Source organism: Vidua macroura, chromosome 3 (genome assembly GCF_024509145.1).
Source record: "Vidua macroura isolate BioBank_ID:100142 chromosome 3, ASM2450914v1, whole genome shotgun sequence".
Taxonomy (NCBI): domain Eukaryota; kingdom Metazoa; phylum Chordata; class Aves; order Passeriformes; family Viduidae; genus Vidua; species Vidua macroura.
Genome location: NC_071573.1, coordinates 32,587,164 through 32,607,415, shown reverse-complemented (window position 1 = coordinate 32,607,415; position 20,252 = coordinate 32,587,164). Strand labels below are relative to the sequence as shown.

The window sequence follows — 20,252 nt, the reverse complement described above, 5'->3', positions numbered from 1 at the left end:
TTCATCCACACCATGCCAAGTGGAGAGAGGAGATGGATACCTTCTATTTCCAAGACAAGTTTTATACATTCAAACTTCCATGCAAAATGTTATCTTGTGTAAGAATACATAGATATTTATACAAAGGAGTTTCCTTACCCACCAATCCTTGGCAGAGATCAAGCTGCTTTCTGTTTGCAGCATAAAATACAGGACTTTTGTGCAAAGCCTGGGAAGCACAAAATGAAAAGAAAAGAAAAAAAAAAAAAAAAGAAGAAGAAGAGAGTTAAGCCAGTAACATGAGCTGATTTAGCTTAAAAGTTAAAGCTTTTAAAATACTGAGAGTCCTTTGTTCCAGCAGACATTGTTCTGTCTCAGGTATAAATCTATTGTTATGTGCTCTGGCTAACCTGACACCAGCCTGGGCACACATTTGTGCTCGGTCTACATTGAATTTGGTCTCCAGCATAAGTCACTGGTGCTCAGATGCATCATCATGGCTTTCCATGGACACCATACTTAGAAGACAACCCTTCAAACCTGCCAGTCCCGCTCTGCCACACAAGTGCCAGCCAAAAGAGGTTATGAGGGCAGAGCATAAACTGTCACCCAACCTGGCTGACATCTCCACAGCTTGACTGACAATAGAGCTACAGACTGACGGCTGCTACAGAATTCCTGTTGCTGTGACAAGAATAGGTCTGTGAATAATTGAACAGAGAGAAATAATGTAGTGATTTTTTTCCCTTCACAAGTGCCTCTGGGGTTAAATTAATAACCTAAGTGTCAAAATTATATTTTACTCGAATGACCCAGAAATTGCTCAAGCTAAGTTTCACACTGTTGGCTTCCCCTGCAGGCAGTAGCAAAGAAACAGCTTCCCTCAGAAGGCAATCACAGTAATTAGACACCAAGTCCTGCCCTTGGTGAGTTTGGGTGTTCAGTTTGCAGGCCATCACTCATAGATGCAGCAAGCTACAAGCCTGCAGGCTGAATGGCAGAACCTCAGCATCTCCTCTGCAGCACAGGGACTGAAGGATGCACAGCATCCATTCTCAGAGAGTCTTTGCTCAGAAAGTTTGGCATCCAGAGCAAACAGCAGCCTTCTTCACAAGGCAGTTTTAGAATCATAGAATCACAGAATATGCTGAGTTGGAAGGGACCCATCAGGATCATAAAGTCCAACTCCTGGACCTACACAGGACACCCCAACAATCATAGCAGAGCAGCAGAATAGGCCACTGAGAGACAGAGAAGGTTTCAAGTCCATTCCAATATCTGAGGGACAGAGAGACACTTGAAGGGCTTTGCAGAGGCCAGGACTCATGCTGACCCTTTTTGGTTTTTTTTTTTTTTTTGCAGAAACCTGATCCTTCAGAGAAATTGTTTAAATCTCACAAAATGTGACAGCTAGAAAATAACTTAGCTGGGAGATCCTATCTGGTATTACCTGGCAGAATTCCCTACAGATAAAGGAATTCTGAGATTCTCACATAATTCTGTACGTTGCTTTCAGGAGGATCTGATTGTCAATACTCTGCTCAGTGGCTCTGTAAGAGCAGAACTGGCATTGCTAGTAACAGGCCTTATCTAACTGTGCCAGGCCCCTGTCCTGGCCTCCCACACTTGTTATCTACCCTTTTGTTAGGAGAACATGCTCTGTGACCAGCCCTTGCACCTGGGTGTCTCTTGTTCTAATGTTTCAGTTTAAGCCTGGAATGCCAGCAAAGGCCTTGGAAATGTGAGCACAAGTAAAAAACAAAGGTCCCAAAACTAAAGCCAACTCACAGACTGATGCTCAGTCACTGGTTGTGATAGAAGCTCAGCCTTGAGAGCTGGGGAAAGATTATTCCAAGTACAGTAGACTAAACAGTTAAGCAGGGAAAAAAAAAAACCAGCCCAATAAGAGGATAAGACACCTGCCCTGTCTGGGAAAGCAGCAGCCTCCAGCATCATAACAGTATGAGGTCCATGGGAGAGAGGGGTCATGGCTAAGAATTGTCTGGAAACTCAGAAATCTTCTAAAAGGTCATGATCTTGAACTCTGGGGAAAAGGATCTCATCTGTCACCAGAGAATCACAGTGAGATCACTGTAGCTGTGAGCTCCAAGGAAACCAACTCTCCCTGCTCTCTTTGCCTCCTCTCCCTGCCTGCTCCAAGTGTTACTGAATATAAACGGAACAAGGCTGGTTTTGATTTTGGGCAACAAATGCTTCAAAGGCAATTATGAGACTCCATGTACCCCAGCTTCCAAAATGGCACCTGATGCAATAAATGTAATCCCCAGAGACATTAAAGTACACCTAAATTCAAGTCTAAGAGTAGTTCTGTTCAATGCTAAAACTATTTGCTGGCTATCATCTGTAATCATCCTCTTACATGCAGTACTCACTGAAAGTCACTTACGTGTGGCCTCTTCCACTGTACATTTCGGGGCAGTTTCTTTAGTAGCGCTCCTGTTCCAATAGAGCTGATGTGAGCAGGGAAGGTGTCGTCTGTGAACAAGCATTTGTTCTTCAAGCACGACTCCAGCAAAGCCTGGTAGTTCTGCTGGATGGGAGCGGTGTGTTTTTGAAAGATACTCCTGCCTAAAGGCACAGGTGACTTCTTTTTTTTCAAGCACAGCAGAAAAGGCATGCTGATGTCTCCAGTAACACCAGGATAATTTTTTTCCACTGAGGATTCTGGAGGGATCTCACACTGCACAGTTCTGCTGGAAAATCTTGGTTCTCTTGGATGAGCTGTCTTTTCAGAAGAATTCCTGACAGTTAAAATAAGTATAAAAAGTAAATTTAATCCTGGCTTTTAAAAATTTCTTCTTAGTCAGCAGGGGTGGGTAGGAACAGTGGCATTCCCAGGAGAAGTGGGGGCTCACCCAATTCTAACTGAGCACTTACCACTGCATTTTCAAGGCTTTAATATCACTGTAGATCTGAGTGAAATCAAGACGAGTGACCCCACTGACTTTTACCAGAGCTCTGAATCCACACACATGGCTATTCTATGTCTCTCTCTGCACTATTTTAGGTTCTCCAGGATATTTTCATAACATGTTGCAAACATGAATGACAGTCTATATTCAATCACATTCTAGCATGAAGTTATTTCCCTTCCCCTCACCCCCCCCCAAAAAAAAAAAAAAAACAAAAAACAAAAACAAACGAGATAAAACAAAGACTAACAGAAAAATGGAACACATTAGGTTTTAGAAAGCCACGACTCACACTCCTATGATAGTTATTTTGCCCTTTTTGCCTCATTTTGGAGAATGATATGATGTTCCCCAGGAGTTCACATTCCATCTTGCTGAACACCACAGATTCACACATGAAATTGCATGCTGAAGTATTTTTTTCCTTGTAACATTCAAGACAGATGTTTCTCATCCCCTCATTAAAAACACCAGAGAGTGATGTCTTAGGCCTTTTTTTAATATTAGCAGCAATATAAAAGATTTGCACCACCCCTTGCTGGGAGAAATCATGACTAAAATCTCAGTAGGCAAATCACTTCCATCAGTGCTAAAAAGGTTAGTACAGTCAGTTAGTACCGTGAAAAAACTAACCAGGATGCAAAGCTAAAGAAATGGTTCGCATGCCATAATGATACAGTATTTGGAAGGCTGCCCCACAGAGGAAGCTCTTTGGGACTCAAAATCCCTGCCCCAGGCACCCAAGGATGCTGGTCTCAGTTAGGCACCAGTTGATTGTTACTCCCATCAAAGCTGAAGGTCAGCAGCAGTCCCTGTGAGAAAACAAACAACCACACATTGTACTGTTCAACCACACAGAGCCCTCATTTGTTATAAACCCACTCTACAAGTGATCCACAAAGCTTGACCCTCAAGGGCAACCAAGAGAAAATCTTCAAAAGATAACGCTGGAAATGAAAATTCAATTTTCTGCTGTACTGTAGACATTTCAGAGCTGAAAAAGAATTTAAGTGCCTGACAACTCGCTTACTTTTTCTCTAGATGAAAAATGCTGTCTCTCCCCCCAAACCCTCCCTTTTTACAGCCATTGGCCTTCACGACTGCAATTACATGAGCAACAGACAGAGATGTATTTAAGAGAAAAACAAAGGAAGAAAACAGCCTGGAGACCAGCTGCACTTTACATAGGGAGACAAAACATGTATGAAGAAAAATTTCTCATTCTGCTGCTCCCCAGGAAAAGAAGTGGAGAGCAATTGGCACACTTTGAGCTACAGTGAAGAACAAATATTCGAGACTTGGGTTTTGGAAGTGCAGAGTATTCACAGTGCCTATTAAGCTAAAACTATTTTAACTTTTCACCAGTTCTCACTTCACTCTAGAATTTATTTGAAAAAAGAATTGAGTTTGATATACAGGTCTTGAAACCCAAAGATAGTATGAAAAAAACAATGCTTTCAAAAATGAAGGTTTAAAGCACATGAACATGTCGTCTTATTTTCAAGAAATTCAACCAGTGACCCTGACTGTAACAGAGCATGTTGAGTCAATGATGCTACTTTGTATGTTTTGAAAACCTCCCAGATGAACCTAACTGTGTGTTGTTTTGAACTCTTTTCCAAATTACCTGGAAATTTTCAAACAAAAGATGCAATGAAGCATTTTATGTGTCATGAGCAGTCACTTCTCAGACAGCAGGTGTTCCACCTTGTGTTTAGCTTTCTGCCTGGCCACAGCCCTGTTTATGAGCAGACACCAGGTACAGCTGTAAATTCCTGTACTCCACTCAACTCTGGTACTGAGCCAGACTGAATCAGTCCTCCTGCACAGGTGGAGCAGAGTGTGAGCATGTCTCTTCCAGCAATTAAAATTTCTAAGGGAAAGCAGCCAAGTGTAGCAGACAGAGGTTAAAAGCTTTAGAGGGAAGCCATGAGGCAGTAGGTTAAATGGATTTGATCTCTATTCTTTGCACATTCCCCTAGTTAGCATATTTACCATCTGATCTAAGTCCTTCCACGGAATTAGCATCCTATGATCTCCCCTGAGCTATCTCAAGATCTTAAATGCCTCATCTCTAAGTCTTGAAATGAGAAGCTGAAGAATCCATAGAAAATCCTTCACTTTTTGTAAGAGTAACTGGACCATGAATTCATTCTCTGAGAGCCTCTTATTCACTCTACAAGAGGATTTACCTCAGGCAACATTTGGACAGTGGGCAATTTGAGGGCTAAACCTGGGGATGACAGAGCTCAGCTCTTCTGATTTAACAAAGACAATCCAAATCTGGGCTGAGGAGCTGCTCCTGATTGTGTAGAACAGAGTTGTAAATGTTTGCATGCAAAATAATAAATTTTAGGGTGAGCAGAACAAACGATGCAGGGCCATTTTTTACAACCATTCATGTAATACAGCAGAACATTAGCTACAGAAATTAGTAGTCATTAGTCAAAATGATAGTGTGAGTATATTAAGCCTTGTTAATCTTTATTAGTCTCTAAACAAAACAGTATAAAAACATCATTTGCAGGTACAACCTCTAGTCTTTGATTAAACAGAGTGCTGTATTTCAGAAAAAAAATCCTCAAGGCTGACTCCTGGTCTTCCTGTGGGCTTTTAAAGCAAACAGAAATATCCTGAAAAGAAGCAATGAACTATGTTTTCTCACTAAATGAATGAATATAGAGGCAGGTGGATGACCTTCCCCTGCATTTCCTGTGCTTAGATTATTGGCCCAAAACTTGATGAGCACCTTCTGGTGCTGAGATTTTCAAGGGCAAGCAGCAAACCTGCTGCCATTGATCTTAACAAAAAGTCTGTATCAAAAATGCCTGGATGGCTTTCAGAACCTCTCTGACCAAAGATTCACTTTTAAAGACTCTGGACAAGATTTTAAAATACCTGTCCTTTGCTATGGAAATTGTCCTAGCTACGTCAAAATCAGTGGAAATATGAAAATCCCATTTACTCAAGATCTGTGCTTTAGCACTTAAGTTTGCAACATCCTATTTGTAAGCATCCCAATCATTAGATATTCTGACTACCCAGAACTCCCTCTAATGACAGATGAAATTTCTCATCTCTGCAGAATACTTAAGAGATAGAGTATCAGCCAAACCAACTCCAAACAGCAAAAGTGAGAGAACAAGGGTGCATAAAATCTGGGGTAGCTAAAACACCAGCCTGTGTTGCCAACCACTTGGCAGGCAGAAGCGTTGGAGCTGTGACATGCAGGGCAGCTGATGTGGCTCATCTAGCTGCTTTACATCACACCCATCCTTCCCACGTTTGCTGATACAAACTTTTTGCCTTTCCCTTCAACACCTCCAAAGAACAGCACAGCAGCAGCTTCTGCGTTGTGTAACTAATACCCCCATCTGATCCCAGAGGACAGCTTCATCTTAACAGGGTGACAGAGTTACACTCCCTTCAAATCCCTGGAAAATCCTAATTCTGTGCTAGCCAGAGATAACTGCTAAATGCCACCACCAAATCCCTCTACATAGCACTTGGCATTTGATGTCCTACCTTCTCCAGGTGTGTTCTCACAGCAAAGGATAACTGGCAATGATGCCTGCTGCTCATAAATAGTATATTTGTCATCTTTCCCTATGTGTGTATTTATGTGTATGTATATATATGCTTTGCATACGTAACCCCAAGAGCCTGTCCTAACCTATCAAACACTGTGGTAGAAGCAGGAGGTGGGGAAAAAAAACATATTGAGCAATGACAGAAAATTCTGGAGATCTCAATGCAAAATATTCCATGTAAGACATGAAACAACAGGTGAGCCCATCATGCAGGCTACCTTTTGACTCACCCATTGCTTCAGTGGACAGCAGTTTCCTTGTTTAGTTTGTCACTCGATTATTCAAAGCACAAAAATCCACGTCTCTCCATAAATCACTGGCAAGGTAAAACAGGAAGATATGTTCAACTGTGTCTTAATACATTTTAACAGGATTTCTGCTTTTCGGTAAGAAAAAGTTCAGAGAGGAAATAATCTCAAAGCCCCCATATTTTCTCAGAACAGACCGGGACATGACACTTTGTCAATCATTTAATCGTATCAATTTCTACAAAGAACATTTATGTAAGTTTGATGGAGGTGTATGTCCTACGGCAGAGATGGACAAAATCATTCAAGTGTTATAGACCAAGCTTCTGCATTGCAAGGATGGTGAAAGGCTCAGAGGATTTTTCTTTCCAGCACTATTACAGACATCCCATCAGTCAGGTCCCCTGAGTGCAATACAAGCAGCTTTCTTTGTCAAACAGATCTAAGGAGGAAGCTCTCTGGAAGCAAGAATGCTTCCCACTTACTGGATGTACATTATCCAGCCCCACATTCCCCATTTTTGGGGGCACTTCTGGGTACCAGCACCTCGTTCCACCTCAGGCAATGAGGGGCTAAGAGCAGTATAGGGAGGGTAGGGAAAAACACTATGTATATGTGCATGTGTGTGTGTAGCAAGACACCCAAAAAATGGTAGGAGAAAGGTAATGGGAAATATTTCAGAGGAATATGAAGGAGCAGTGAGGGCAGGAGAGGAAGGCAGGAGCATTCTGAGTTGCAAAGGCAAAGCAATGAGCAAAGAAAGGAACAGACTATGCTGGAGACAATTTTATGTCTCCACACAGGCCATATGGCACCAGCAGGCAGTTGAGAATTTTGATCCAGCTAAACCAGAGGAAACTCTCCTTCCCTTAGTTATCAAATTAGTATGTTTGGTTTCATTCTAGGGGGCTGCTGCTCCTTCCTCTCCCTTCTTTCCTTTCCCACAACCCTGGTTATTCCCTGTTGAACCCATCAGCACCTGAACTTTTGACACCGTCTCCTCAGGTTTCACACTTGGTAATGGGCAAACAGTGGCAGTAACTGCACTGGCAGGAAGTTAATTTTACTGAACTACACTGCTCCCACAAGCTTCTTGAAACCGTCTGAGTCACCACATCTTTTCAGATTCTGTGACTTCAATATCCCCATCCTCAGATGATCTTTTGTAGGAAGCAAACCTGTCCAACCTAAGGCTGCAGATAAGCAAACACATTTGTCACCATTTCACAAGTTTCAGTTTTACAACATTGTGTCTTGCCCCCAAAATCCCAGGTTTCATTTTGTATGCAAATACTACATGACTTAGTTCAGCCTCACTGACTTTCATCAAAGAGGAAGTGAAGTTTTTCCAGCAAGCCCCTCTCTCCTGGTCAAGGTAAGCATCCAGCTAACTGACTGCAAGCCCTGTTACCAAAAGCAGGGACACAACTGAGAAATTACAGAACTAAAAGTTAAATCCATCATATCTTAACGATAAAGACAAATTCTGTAGTAGAGAACTGTAGCAGATCCCCACCAATATCAGACAGAGATATGTTCTGAACACTGCAGTAGAGTGGCTTCTGTGGAGGGCAGTCAAGAGAGAGCTTCTATAGTTTAAAAATGTAAATTACTAAAAAAACCCTCCACTTACTAAAGATTGCACCATAAGACCAATCTATCCAATAGAAAACCATCCATTAAAACACCTCTGTTTAAGAAATTAAAATGAATAAAAAATAGAAAGAGATTAAAACTTTCAATTTGATTCTGGCAGAAAGAAAAACCTAATTACACTGTAAATTTCCTTTCCTAATTTTACTTCCCTTTGTTTTTGGCAAGCTCTACACCTCAAGGTAAAGATAGTTGTTGAGGAAGTCAGTCTCAAATGGCTAAGAAAACAGACTGAAAAATAAACAAAAATGTGTAATGTTTGTGAGATACCTACAGCAAGTCTATAAAGACTGTCAAGTTTCATTGTGATCTGCCCCAGAGATAGTGAATCCACAGGAAAGGGACTCTCTTCAGCCAAGGTAAAGAATTTTTCTCTTTTTTTTTGGCCATTTAGCTATCCGATATACATATTTATGACTTGTGAAGTTTAATGATTAATATCCTCACCTTGTAAATGGGGAACAATTGGGCTTCTGCCATACCTGTGACAGTCAGCACAAAAGAAAACTTGCTTTGCTCCCCATTTGCTGCATTCAGGAAGGGCACCAAGGTGGCCTGGGGAGATTTACAATCAAAGGCTTCCTGGCCTGGCCTTTACTCAGCTCTGAGGATAATACAAGCAAGCACCAAAGAGACTCCATATATAGCTGTAGAAATGCCAGAGCACCATCAGAGGAGCACAGCCCTTAAATGGCAGAACTATCTAGAAGATGAAAGCGAGTTTTTTTCCTACAAAATGAGTAAGTCTTGCCAAAACATGTTGGATTCTATGGGGCCTTTCATTTTCAGGAGTTTTCACTGGAAAGGAGTCATCAAATTCTTAAAGCCAAAAGGCTCTATTTATAAAACTAAAGAAATGAGGGAAATTGGTCTTAAGGAGGTTTCAAAACATCAGTTCCACTTTCAGCTCTAGGCATTGGCAGGAAAGCAGAAAAGTCTGATCTTCAGAAAATACAGTCAGCCTGCTATGTTCTTCCAGAAAAAGAAAACTGGTCCCTGGAGTCATTGCTTGCACCGCCTGGGTCAGGTCATGCCAGAGAGCGTATGAGTGCCTAGGATCACGCAATGGGAACAAGCAAAGTGTCTTCTCCTGCAGTAGAAAGCATAGAAATGGACCTGGATCATTGTTCAGGCACACAGGACCACACAGCCTCCATATGTCCCCCCTCCTGTGGGGGATGTGGGGGGGGGGAAACAGTTTTAATGCAGAGTTGCCTCTGCTTACTCTGCTTATGCAAGGTGTGGACTCCTCCCAGCTGTAAATGGCTGGGAAAGGGCAGGAACTGCCACACGGCAGGACTGCTTCCAAAACTGCCTCTTGCCACATTTTTCGGACCCATGGGATAGACTGAAGTGAAAATGCCTTTAGGAGATATTTTAGGAAAAAAAAAAAAATCCTGCTTTATCCCAGCTGTACAGTGGAGATGAGGAGAGCCTGGCAGCAGAGCTGATGGCCAGCCCTAAGGACATGCAGATCCTCAGGCTACTCCTGGAAAACCTATGCAGCGGTCCTGTCATCCCTCATTGCTACAGGAATAAAGAATTTGGGACAGTAGATGATTTGCCCATCTCATCTGCTTAGATGAAGAATTCCTCCAGGCACAACCAGAGCTGTGAGCCCCATGAAGTGAGGGGCAGCAGTGCAGCCCAATCACTGGGCTGGGGAAAGAATAGTCCAAGAGACAACTAAGCACACCTCATCAAGGTGTGTAAATATTTAAAGTAGGGCTGACAAGGGGATGGAGTCAGGCTCTTCTTAGCGGTACCAAGCAATAGGACAAGAGGCAATGGGCAGAAACTGATGCACAGGAAATTCTACCTGAGTATGAGGAAGAACTTCCTTTATTGTGCTGATGACCACACATGAAACATACTACCCAGAAGGGCTGCAGAGTGTCCCTCACCGGAGTATTCCATAACCATCTGATCGCAATCTTGTGCCATGCGCTCTGGGATGACCCTGCTTGAGCAGGGAAGTTGGACCACCACTGTGGTCTCTTCCAACCGGACCCATTCTGTGATAGGTTGGAGACCCAGATGAGGCTGGCAATGCTCAGGAGCAGCCGGCTCCCTCTCAGATTTGCATTCGCACGGTTCATTTCAGTGAACCGTTCATTTAAGGTCTATTTCGAAGAGAAAAGGAAATAAGGTCTATTTAAGGTCTGTTTCGAGGCGAAAAAGGAAATAAAATGGCGGCCGGGCTGAAACTCCCTTCAACGGCCCCCAGGGGGCGCGGCGGGACCCGGCCACTCCCCACTGTCCAACATGGCGGCGCCCGGCGCGGCTTCACCCGCCGGGGAGAACGGGCGGCCCCTGCCAGGAACGGCCAGCTTCCGGCGCCCGCCCCTTTCCTGGAGGGCCGGGCCTCCGCGCCATGCCCACGCCGGGAGCCGGCGGCGTGAAGGGAGGCGGCGCCCGCCGGTGCCGCTGGGCCGGGGCTGCGCGGACGAGCCGCTCCTTCAGCCTCCCACGGGGACCGCTTTCGGGCTGAAATCGCCGGCGCAAGTGGCGTGAGGGCGGACGCCCCTTGCGGGTGGGCGCCGGAGCGGAGCGAGGCCCGCCCGGCCGGAGGGGAATGCGCGGCTAGCCCGCGCTCGCAGCCAGCCCAGCCCTGGTGGTCGTCGCGGAGCTGGCGTCAGGAGGCCACAAGATGTTCAGCTGGTTGGGCACCGACGACCGTCGGCGGAAGGACCCGGAGGTGTTCCAAACGGTCAGCGACGGCCTGAAGAAGCTTTACAAGACCAAGCTGCTGCCGCTGGAAGAACATTACAAGTTCCACGAGTTCCACTCGCCCGCCCTGGAGGATGCCGACTTCGACAACAAGCCCATGGTGCTCCTCGTGGGGCAGTACTCCACTGGGAAGACCACCTTCATCAGGTAAAATCCCGCTGCCTGCTGCCCCCCTCCCAGACATGCCTGCACCCTCGACGACCGGGCACTGAGGTGGGGCAGAACGTGTCTCTGCTACCTGTGCTATCGTTTGATGCCCTTTCTGTTACCCCCTTCGCATCCTCTCAACAGCTTTTCATTGAAAAGTCACCTCCACTCAAACGCAGTGCATCCCTTCGCAAACACAGGGTGGTGTAAGATGTCCCATGAAACACCGACGTGGCAAAAAGTAGCCCAGGGCAGGGCTGAGGAGTGCAGGCAGGGCAGGAGTGTGGAGATGTGAGTCACTGGGGCCCTCCCGGCCGTTCAAAGTACAAAGGCTTTGGGAAGCCTCGCGCGGGTCATTCCGTGCCTGCACTGCCCGGGTTGACCCTTGTAATGGCGATTCTTTTCAATTTGCTGTAGCTTTTGAGTGGTGAGGCAGCTTTAAAGAGGGTGCTTCGGTTTGCAGTCGTCACTTTTACACGCTTGTGTGTGTCTGTCTCTTTCTGCATTGTCCCAGAGACAACACTCAGAACCCACTTAGAGAAGCATGTGTGCAGGGAGACCTGCCCCTCTTCAGGGCTCCAGAAGGAGAGCCCTGTTTTAACTGTGTCCTGCTCAGGCGAGGTGCTGGGAGCAGCAAGTTCCTTTCGAAGTGTAAAGAAAGAGCAGCTGCCAGCAGCTCTTTCATTTCGATGATGTGAAACTGTCGCAGAGAGGGTTAAACTTTTCCGCTGGACTTCGTTGCAGGGATCTCTGTTCAGCCATGCTGCTAGTTCAACTTGCAGCAGCCTTTCCCTTGGGATCATAGCTGAAGCTGCGCTGTCCGTGTTTCCTATGTGATTCATAAGCTAAGCGTTAAATTCCAGCCTGTTTCTGGTGTGGCTGTGTTGAAATCTGTGGAATTACCCCAGTGTAAATCTGGACGCGAGCCACAGGCAGCCAGCCCTTTGTTCTACCAGTATTTCTTGGTGAAGGAGGGAACTGCAGAGAGTAGAGAGAGGTGGATCAAATTGACTGTACCTCTTAAAGGAATGACCTTGAGAAATACAGGGGCTTTTTTTTTTTTTTTTTTTTATGTGCTGTAATATTCCTGCTGCTAAATTTCCTGGTCAGGAGCCAAGAACAGAATGCATTTCTGCTACCTTGGCATGTACCTGGCAAACAAAGTTTGAGAGTTAAAAGGCAGGTCAGGTGGATGGTGAAGGGGTGCAAAAGACCCAAAAAAGCATTTTGCACATGTTTGCAAAGGGAGTTACTCCTCTGAAGAATAGAGAGGATAGCAGAAATGCCTGATTCCACCTCAGATCTTTGTTCTGTGACTTAGTACCAAACCTGTTTGGAAAGCTTTTTCTGTCCTCTGGGTTACAGACACTCAGAGCCTGAACACAAGGAATTGCTGAATTCCTGATAAGGCTGTCTAACTAAAGCATCTCCTCCTAATTCTTTCCTCTGGATTGTCAGCGTCAGTGTTTCCCTGCAGTCTCACCTGCATGCTGTTAGCAGAGACTTCCTGCCTTTGCTCCTCTCTGTTCAGGGAAGTCCTCCTTCTGTAAGTCACAGCTCCTTTTGCAGGAAGTTTGGGTGCCTAGAGCATGTTCCAGGCAAAAGAAGATTGAGTCTTTGCTCATGTGGGATGGCAGCAACAACCTTTTTGCTACCAGCAAGTGGATCTGAGCCTCTGACAGCTGCTTTTCACTCGTCCTCGTGTCCTCTTCTCCCAGTTTTCTCTGGGCACATGGCTGGGATGAGCCTACAGAGATGATGGTCAAGCAAAAGTGACCAGGAGCTTCATCAGCTTCTGTTTCACTGGGGCGCCAAATGAGCCTTCCAGAAAGGAAAAGTCTTCTGTTTAAAATAGTGTCTAAGAAGGTGAGAGTTGAGAACTTCAGTAGAGCCCCAGGGTCTCTTAACAGTAGAAGAAGTGTGAGAGTCTGTTACTCCAGTGTGTTCCCAGACAAAAGCCAGAAAACCTCGTGTTGCTCGTGACAGGCTTCCATCCTGAGCTTGCAGGCACTGCTCATTAAAGAGCTGGGATAAGCACCAGATTAGCATCCATTAGTTATTGTGGGAAGGCAAGTGGGAGCTAAAGCTGAGAGCAGGGAGGAGTTAGAGGGGGTGGGGGGAAGAAGTGGGAGGGTTGACAACCATTATGTCTTAGCAGTAGGGTGAAGCAAGAAACAGCCTCTGGACATTCTGTCCACAATCTTGTCAGGATGGGGGATAATTAGGGTTATCCTTATGTATCAATTCCACTCTTAAATTGCATCCTGCTTGTACTGCCATACAATTTAGGGAGATGACTTAATGCCACTAAGCAGTCATATGGAATGAACTCAGTCCTGGTTTACCTGGATCCCAGGACACCTTACCGGAAGAAAAAAAAAAATATGACCCTTAGTCACCTACCTAAGGAGTGTCTGTCTTCCAAACCTCTTTCCTTGTTTTGGGGGATCTGAGGTGAAACAAGAAGTGCAAGGCTCTGAAGCACCTAAGCTGCAGCATCTTGCAGTTAGGCTGCTCTCTCGTCAGGAGCTGATGGCAGAAAAAAAGCAGTCAAGGTCAGCAGTGAGAAACAGTCTTAGAGGCTGAGCCAGGGAAGAGGGAGGTGAGTTGTGTGGGTCCAAGCCAGTGAAGCGAGACCAGAGCGTAGCTTGTTTTCAGTGGAACCAGGCTGTTCCCTCTTCTCCCTGCAGGGACACAGAACTGAGCCTTTCTGTGCTATGTGAAAGGTGTAGCATTGCTAATGCAGCTTTTCCATTCCTGCTTCCTGCTGTATCATATCTTTGTGCTCACTCCCATTTCTTTCCTCAGCATACATTTGGCTGATGCTTTTCCACAGAATTGGGGGCTGAAAGTCAGTGCTGGTTAGGGCAAGGCAACACCTCTACCTGGGAATATGTGACAGCCACTGCAGGATCTCACTGGAGCCTGCCTTTATAACATTATTGCTTTTTATGTTTCCTGTAAGAGGGTGGGAGTACAGGACAGAACATTACTCTCCTAATTAACTTAGGTTCCTTGGTAATTTCTAAAAATAATCCTGGCTCAAGTCCAGCCATCCTGCTAATAAAATAAACAAGCCTACTAGAGCCCTACTAACTGTCAACATAGCTTGCTTTTCTGGTGTAGCAGCCCCCCCTTCCTCCTACAGCTGATCATTTATACGTCCTGGCCTCTCTACAGTTTGTCACAGGCTACACGCAGAGCTTTGGTGTGACCTCCCTCTGCAGCCCTGAACCTTTAATCTGTGCCTGCATCAGGCAGTTGTCACCATTTCCTCTTGCTCTGCCCTTCTTCCCGTTCGGCTCAGCATCACCTCTGCTGCCATGCTCAGCGGCATCCTGCAGGGCTCCTGCATGACTCATCACGGGCAGGCAGCCCCTTCCCCCACATCCTGCGGCACTCCTGCCCAGGGAGCCCAGCCTCTCCTTACCCATCTCCAAATCCACCTGGGAAAGGCGAACCCAAGTGAGGCTGGCAGTAACGCAGCTTTCCTACCCTGGCCCTTCCCAGGAGCAGGCCTGAAATAGGCAAACAGCATAATGCTTGCAGCCACATACCGACTCCAGACATTTCTCTAAAAAGCAGATTGGGCATATAAAACCTATTCCTCTCCTGCCTAGGATACTCCGCAGACTTCCCTAACCTGGCTGGGAGTCACCCCCCCTTGGCCTTTGAAGGTGTTCAGCAGCTCAGCTTAAGGCATGCAGAACTGGGAAAGGAAATTGCTTGCTGGTGGTTGGTGTTTTCCACAGCTGTTGTTTGCTCTTCTCTCCCAGAAATCCCCACAAGTGTGACAACTGCATGTGTTCTCTAGCTTGCCTCTGGTAGCCAGGGCAGGCTGTGTCACTGCTGAGCAGAAGTGCCTTCCCCCCATCAGGCAGTGTCAATAAAATCCTTGTATTTGTCCTTTGCACAATGAGATTCTTATGCTGCTGACACCCTGCTGCACAATGCACCCAAATCTCCCAGAGAGGCCTCACTTAAAATAGATGCTGTGATAGTGGGCAGTACACATCTTCATCTCTCTGGTTTCCTACCACTTGTTGCACATAAGGCAATAACATTGGTGTGTAGCTACTTTTGTGCTTTTGTTGGGATTTTTCGTTTTGTGTTTTATTAAGTCTTACACAAGAAATAAACACAGAAATGCTTTGAAACATTAGCTGAGTGGAGCTGTGATAAAATTCTTTCAAACAGTCTGTCTGGAGGAGTTGCTATTCCATGCAGGACTTTTGGTTAGTTTTTCTGGGAAGCTTTGTCTATAAATAACAAATAACTAACAAATAACCCCCCCCCGCAACTAATTTTTACTTCTGCTCAAAAGTTGTCATATTACCCGTGCATTTCAAGCCTCTAAAAAAGAAAAGAAGTGGTTGTTACAGCAAGGCTGCAACCTGACACTGGGAGTAAGGGGCCTTTCTCAAAAGCCCTTCACTTGTTATATTTGACAGTTGTTAACACTGCCTATTTCTTTCTAGTATTTGTGTGGGGTGAATGCAAAGATTTATTTCTATGGATTCAGTGAATTTTCATCTATATAAAGCCACTGGCTTGACAGCAATGTCTATCAGGGACTAGTGAATTGCCATCTAGGAGGCACAAGCTTAGTTTCCAAAGTCTGACCAAGTGGCTTCTAACCTAGCAAGTAGTTGAGCAGTGTAAAGAGCTTCCCAGGGAATTGAACCAAGAACATTCAGGTGATAGTTTTCAGAGCCCTTGGTGGGAGAGAAGTAACCCCTCCTTGTTCTCAGGTGCTTCAAGCTAGAGAGGAGCTGCTGTGGCTGCCAGGAAGGGGTGTTGTAATCACCAGCCAGAGAGGTGGCACACACCAGCGCTACCTGCAGTCTGCTTTTCTCAAGCAATGATCCACTTTTATAGGAAAGTTTGAGAAAACCCTTCATAAGGTTTCGATAAATGGGATCTATCCACCCTAGTATAGGAGGTCAGAGGGCTGCTCTCTTCCTGGATTATTTCAGGTCTTTTAGGAGCTGCTCAACAGCTGCTGTTACATCTCAGAGTTCTGCAATTAAGAAGAGCCACTTCTGGTGGCCTTCTGGTGAGCATGGGACTTGGAAATCCCTTTGGACAAAAGATACAAGAAAATACATGATAATATACCAGTAAAGGAGGTATAGTCATCTCCTAAGGGAATTATGGATATATAATTTGTGGAGGTATTCTTGTTGCAGTATGAGTGTGTACAAAGCCAGATAAGTATCAGTGATTTGTCCTGGGTATACCTTTGGTTGTTTTACCTCTTGATCCAGTTGATTTGGTCTTGCTTTTTGGGAACTGAAGACCCATTTGCTGACATGGTATCAATAAATAGCCTGCACAATTTTTTGTTGCTCCTTAAACACTAGATAGTGATTACCTATGTTAAAATGACAGTGAAAGCAAGAACCCCTAAAAAGTTATCACAAGCCTTCATGCCAATAGTCCTATAGTCCCTCACACAGGGACTTCCCTCACTGAGAGTCACCTGAGTGAACCAATTCTGGTGCTTAGACATATCAGCCTCAATAGTGAAAAAAATCTCCAGTCCTTCTCCTATTTCCTTTTCCACATCCCCATAATCTAGTTTTAACATCACAGCAATGCTGAAATAATCTATCTACTGAGGATTAGGTCAAAGCAATGGAAGAGGGAGTGCCAGCTACCCTCTGGCAACAAGCAACACATTATTATACTAATTTCCATAGTCTGGTAGTCATTTTATTCCTAGCCAGAACTTATTACTTGTCACCTCTGACACCATCCCATACTGAGGGCTAGACCAGTTCTAGCTTCCTTCTGCAAGCCACATGGACATAATGGTCTTAGTTTTCAGCACAGCATCAGCAGGTGGTTTTCTGCATGCACACACACAAACACAGGCCTGGCTTCAGTGATGGCATTTGGCACCTTTATGAGCCAAAGGGAACTGTCCCATGCACACACCATTGACTCATCCTGAATTTGGCAGAGTCAGTTGGGATATGCTGTCAGAGTCCTTTTCAAAGCCCTACAACCCCATGGGTGACTATCTTTCCCCAAAATTTACCAAACTACCTTCAGGAAATAATAAGGGATGCTGTACTTAGTGTGCTATCTAGCTTGATATATAGCTTGGAATATACTCCCCCACGCACGTGTGTAGTGCTCAATATGCTTGAGTAGTTTGTAGTGCAGGCCTGAGGCTGCATTTCAGAAGCACACAAGGACAGAGACTGAGACTTCAGTCAAGTGCAAGAGAAGTTGGCATTCAAGCAACTGATTTGGACTGATGGCTAAGCACATTAGTTGTTTGAGTCTTTTGAAATGAGCAGCAGCAAAGTAATTGATATTGACACCAAGAGCCAGTAGGGTTTCAGGATTGTAGTGGTTTAACAGTAGTGTGTAGTAGGATTAACTCTGTGATTGCGGTGAACTGCTGTTTTTTACTTTGCTATGCTACGTCTGCTCCAAATGTCTTGAGGATTGAAGTACACAAAATGATGCAACACAATGAGAACCTCTTCCCAGCAGCTATAATCATCTTAATTTCCTAATCCACCTTAAATGAGCTTTCAATGTTGAGATCCTAAGTAGAAAAGCTACCAAGACATTTATCAAACAATTGAGTGACAGTGCTAAAAATAGTCTCAGAAGGTTCCATGCTCTTGAGCTTCATAATTGCACTCCAATGTTCAGTACAACTCATTTAGGACTTAGCAGCTCATGTCTCATGCCCACACCCTGTTTTTTCACTTACAGGTACCTGCTGGAGCAGGATTTCCCAGGGATGAGGATTGGACCAGAGCCTACAACTGACTCCTTTATAGCAGTTATGCAAGGAGATGTGGAAGGGATCGTTCCTGGAAATGCGTTGGTGGTGGATCCCAAAAAACCGTTCAGGAAACTCAACGCCTTTGGCAATGCCTTTTTGAACAGGTCAGTACCTGAGAACTCTCTTGTTCTGCAGAGTAAAGTTAGAACCTAATGAGCAGCACAGCAAGTAATGCAAAGGGATAAGGCACTTCTTTTCCTCCCGTCCACATGGCTGATGCAAACTAGTCCAGTCCTACCAGATGCACATAAGTCAGTTGCTGAAGGGCTGATAAATTCAACTGTGACAAACCTTCATTTTACTTGAACAAACAAAACAAAAATGACATCACAGCCTAAGCTTATCCTACAGGAGACTAGAGGTAAATATCTTCATTACATTTGTTGTCCCCTGCTTCAGTATTTCTAGCTTCTTCCATTTGTAATCAAAACCAGGCTCTCTCCATTCCCATGCCTTATACATACAACATCAGGTGCAAATTGATGGCTGCTCTAATGTGTTTCCTGTAAAAAAGAGTAGCAGGGTGTTTGGTCAGCGGCTCTGTGACATGAGGAATTTAACCTTTCCATCCCTTAGACCCAGCCCAACCATAGGGAGATTTTGGATCTAGGCCTCGCAGGAAGCCTGCAGCGCACACCCATATCCTAGATGAGCACAAACTGTGCTGCAGAAGGCAGCAAACTGACTACACCCATCATTGACGCCTTCCCTTAACACACTGTGGGAGACACTGGAAACATGGCAGCTGCTCAGCCAAACAGCCAGGAAAGCTGGGCTGGGCTCTGGCTCCTATCCGATCTCCCAAGTTCAGAGAATGACTATCCAGAGGGTGCAGCATCTCCTGTCAGCACTGACCACAGGAGTGCTGGTGTAGGCTGCAGCGAGGCAGGGAAAGAGCCTGCAGAGAAGCATGGGGAGAAACTTGCTGGCAGGAGAGGGACCTAGCTGGAGTCACTGCTGTACGGAAAACCTCACAGTACCAGCGTGACAGGAAGCAGTATCTGATCACTGCACAGGAGCATCATTCAAATACATCAACGTGGTCCTTCACCAGAGAGACTTTGAGTAGTTTTTTTTCAGTTGTTTCGTAGGGCCCAGAACACCTGCACCTGACCAACAGTTAGGTCAGGTGATTGCCCACTCCACACGCCAGGGCAGCATGGTCATTTGTCCTAAAAGAATAACAGGCCTCTTGCCTGGAGTGCAGAGATCATGGATAAAGAGGACATAATTCAGAGCAGCTCAGCTGTTAGCCAAGAACAGCCACAGCTGGCAGACAGTTCACTGCAGAGAAGGAACATTAGGCCAGGCATGGGGGGCAAAAAAGTAAACACTTCTGAACTAGCCTGATGGATGTGTCCTGAATGCAATTTGCTCCTGATACAGCAAGGGATCTCTGCATGCATTAACCCAGTTCACTGTATCATGCTGTGCTCTTGTTATGCCTCTTCTACTCTTCCTTCTCCTGAGGAAAGAGTCAAGCCTGTGCAGGCAGCTGGGCAGAGGGACACAGCAGTGGTTCAGCAGCAGCATAAGTACAGTCCTTCTAGCAATGCAGGGAGTAGCCACAGCAGCTAATGACATCTTTCTCTTGCTGACATGAAAAAAGAGGGAGTAATGATTTCTAAACTGACAGAGGAGACATGCTAAGGGGGACTGGCTCAGCTGTGTGAGCATCACATGCTGAAAATGCAGATGCCAACGCTCAGTTAATTAGGAAATTAAACACACGCAAGAGTTGACTCAGAGGGCCAGAAATTTAGCAGATGTAAGTCCAGGTGCACCCACTGGACCAGATCAAGCCACCCAGACGTATTCTCCAGTGGGCCTGGCTTCTGGGCTAGGGACAAGCAGAGCTATCTCTGCCTTGCACGTACCTTGCTGCTGCTACATATATGCCTAGGCCCTGACCTCAGCTAGGAGGCTGTGAGCAAGAAATTTGCAGAAGGGAGCTAATCTGCAGGGGCCACACTTCTAAGTGGAGATAAGAGTGGCCATAGGGAAGTCTGCTTTGCCCAGGGATGGTTAAAGGTAACACTTGACTGTAAGCATCAGTGGAAGGGAACAGAGCAGCATGAGGCAGTAGCATTCACACAGGCCAAGCTGGTCTTGGCTGAGAGGTGGCAGCCCACAGCACTGTGTCCTGTGGGGTGCAGAGCCTGCT

General features: G+C 45.5%; 2 protein-coding genes across 2 annotated transcripts in view; one reads left to right on the top strand and one right to left on the bottom strand.

The window, feature by feature from the left end:
• The window catches only part of CAPN14 (calpain 14), a 31,908-nt gene extending 21,522 nt beyond the window's left edge, over positions 1 to 10,386 (bottom strand). Inside the window, exons 1-4 of the mRNA XM_053972487.1 lie at positions 10,308 to 10,386; positions 6,733 to 6,818; positions 2,387 to 2,741; positions 139 to 208 (exon numbers count right to left, since the gene is read on the bottom strand). Coding sequence (XP_053828462.1) covers positions 139 to 208; positions 2,387 to 2,617 — 301 coding nt within the window. The 5' untranslated portion in view covers positions 2,618 to 2,741; positions 6,733 to 6,818; positions 10,308 to 10,386. The remainder of the gene's footprint in view (positions 1 to 138; positions 209 to 2,386; positions 2,742 to 6,732; positions 6,819 to 10,307) is intronic.
• A 386-nt stretch (positions 10,387 to 10,772) lies between these two features.
• Positions 10,773 to 20,252, top strand: part of EHD3 (EH domain containing 3) — a 30,357-nt gene continuing 20,877 nt past the window's right edge. Inside the window, exons 1-2 of the mRNA XM_053972485.1 lie at positions 10,773 to 11,280; positions 18,016 to 18,192. Of these exons, the coding sequence (XP_053828460.1) occupies positions 11,054 to 11,280; positions 18,016 to 18,192 (404 nt within the window). The 5' untranslated portion in view covers positions 10,773 to 11,053. The remainder of the gene's footprint in view (positions 11,281 to 18,015; positions 18,193 to 20,252) is intronic.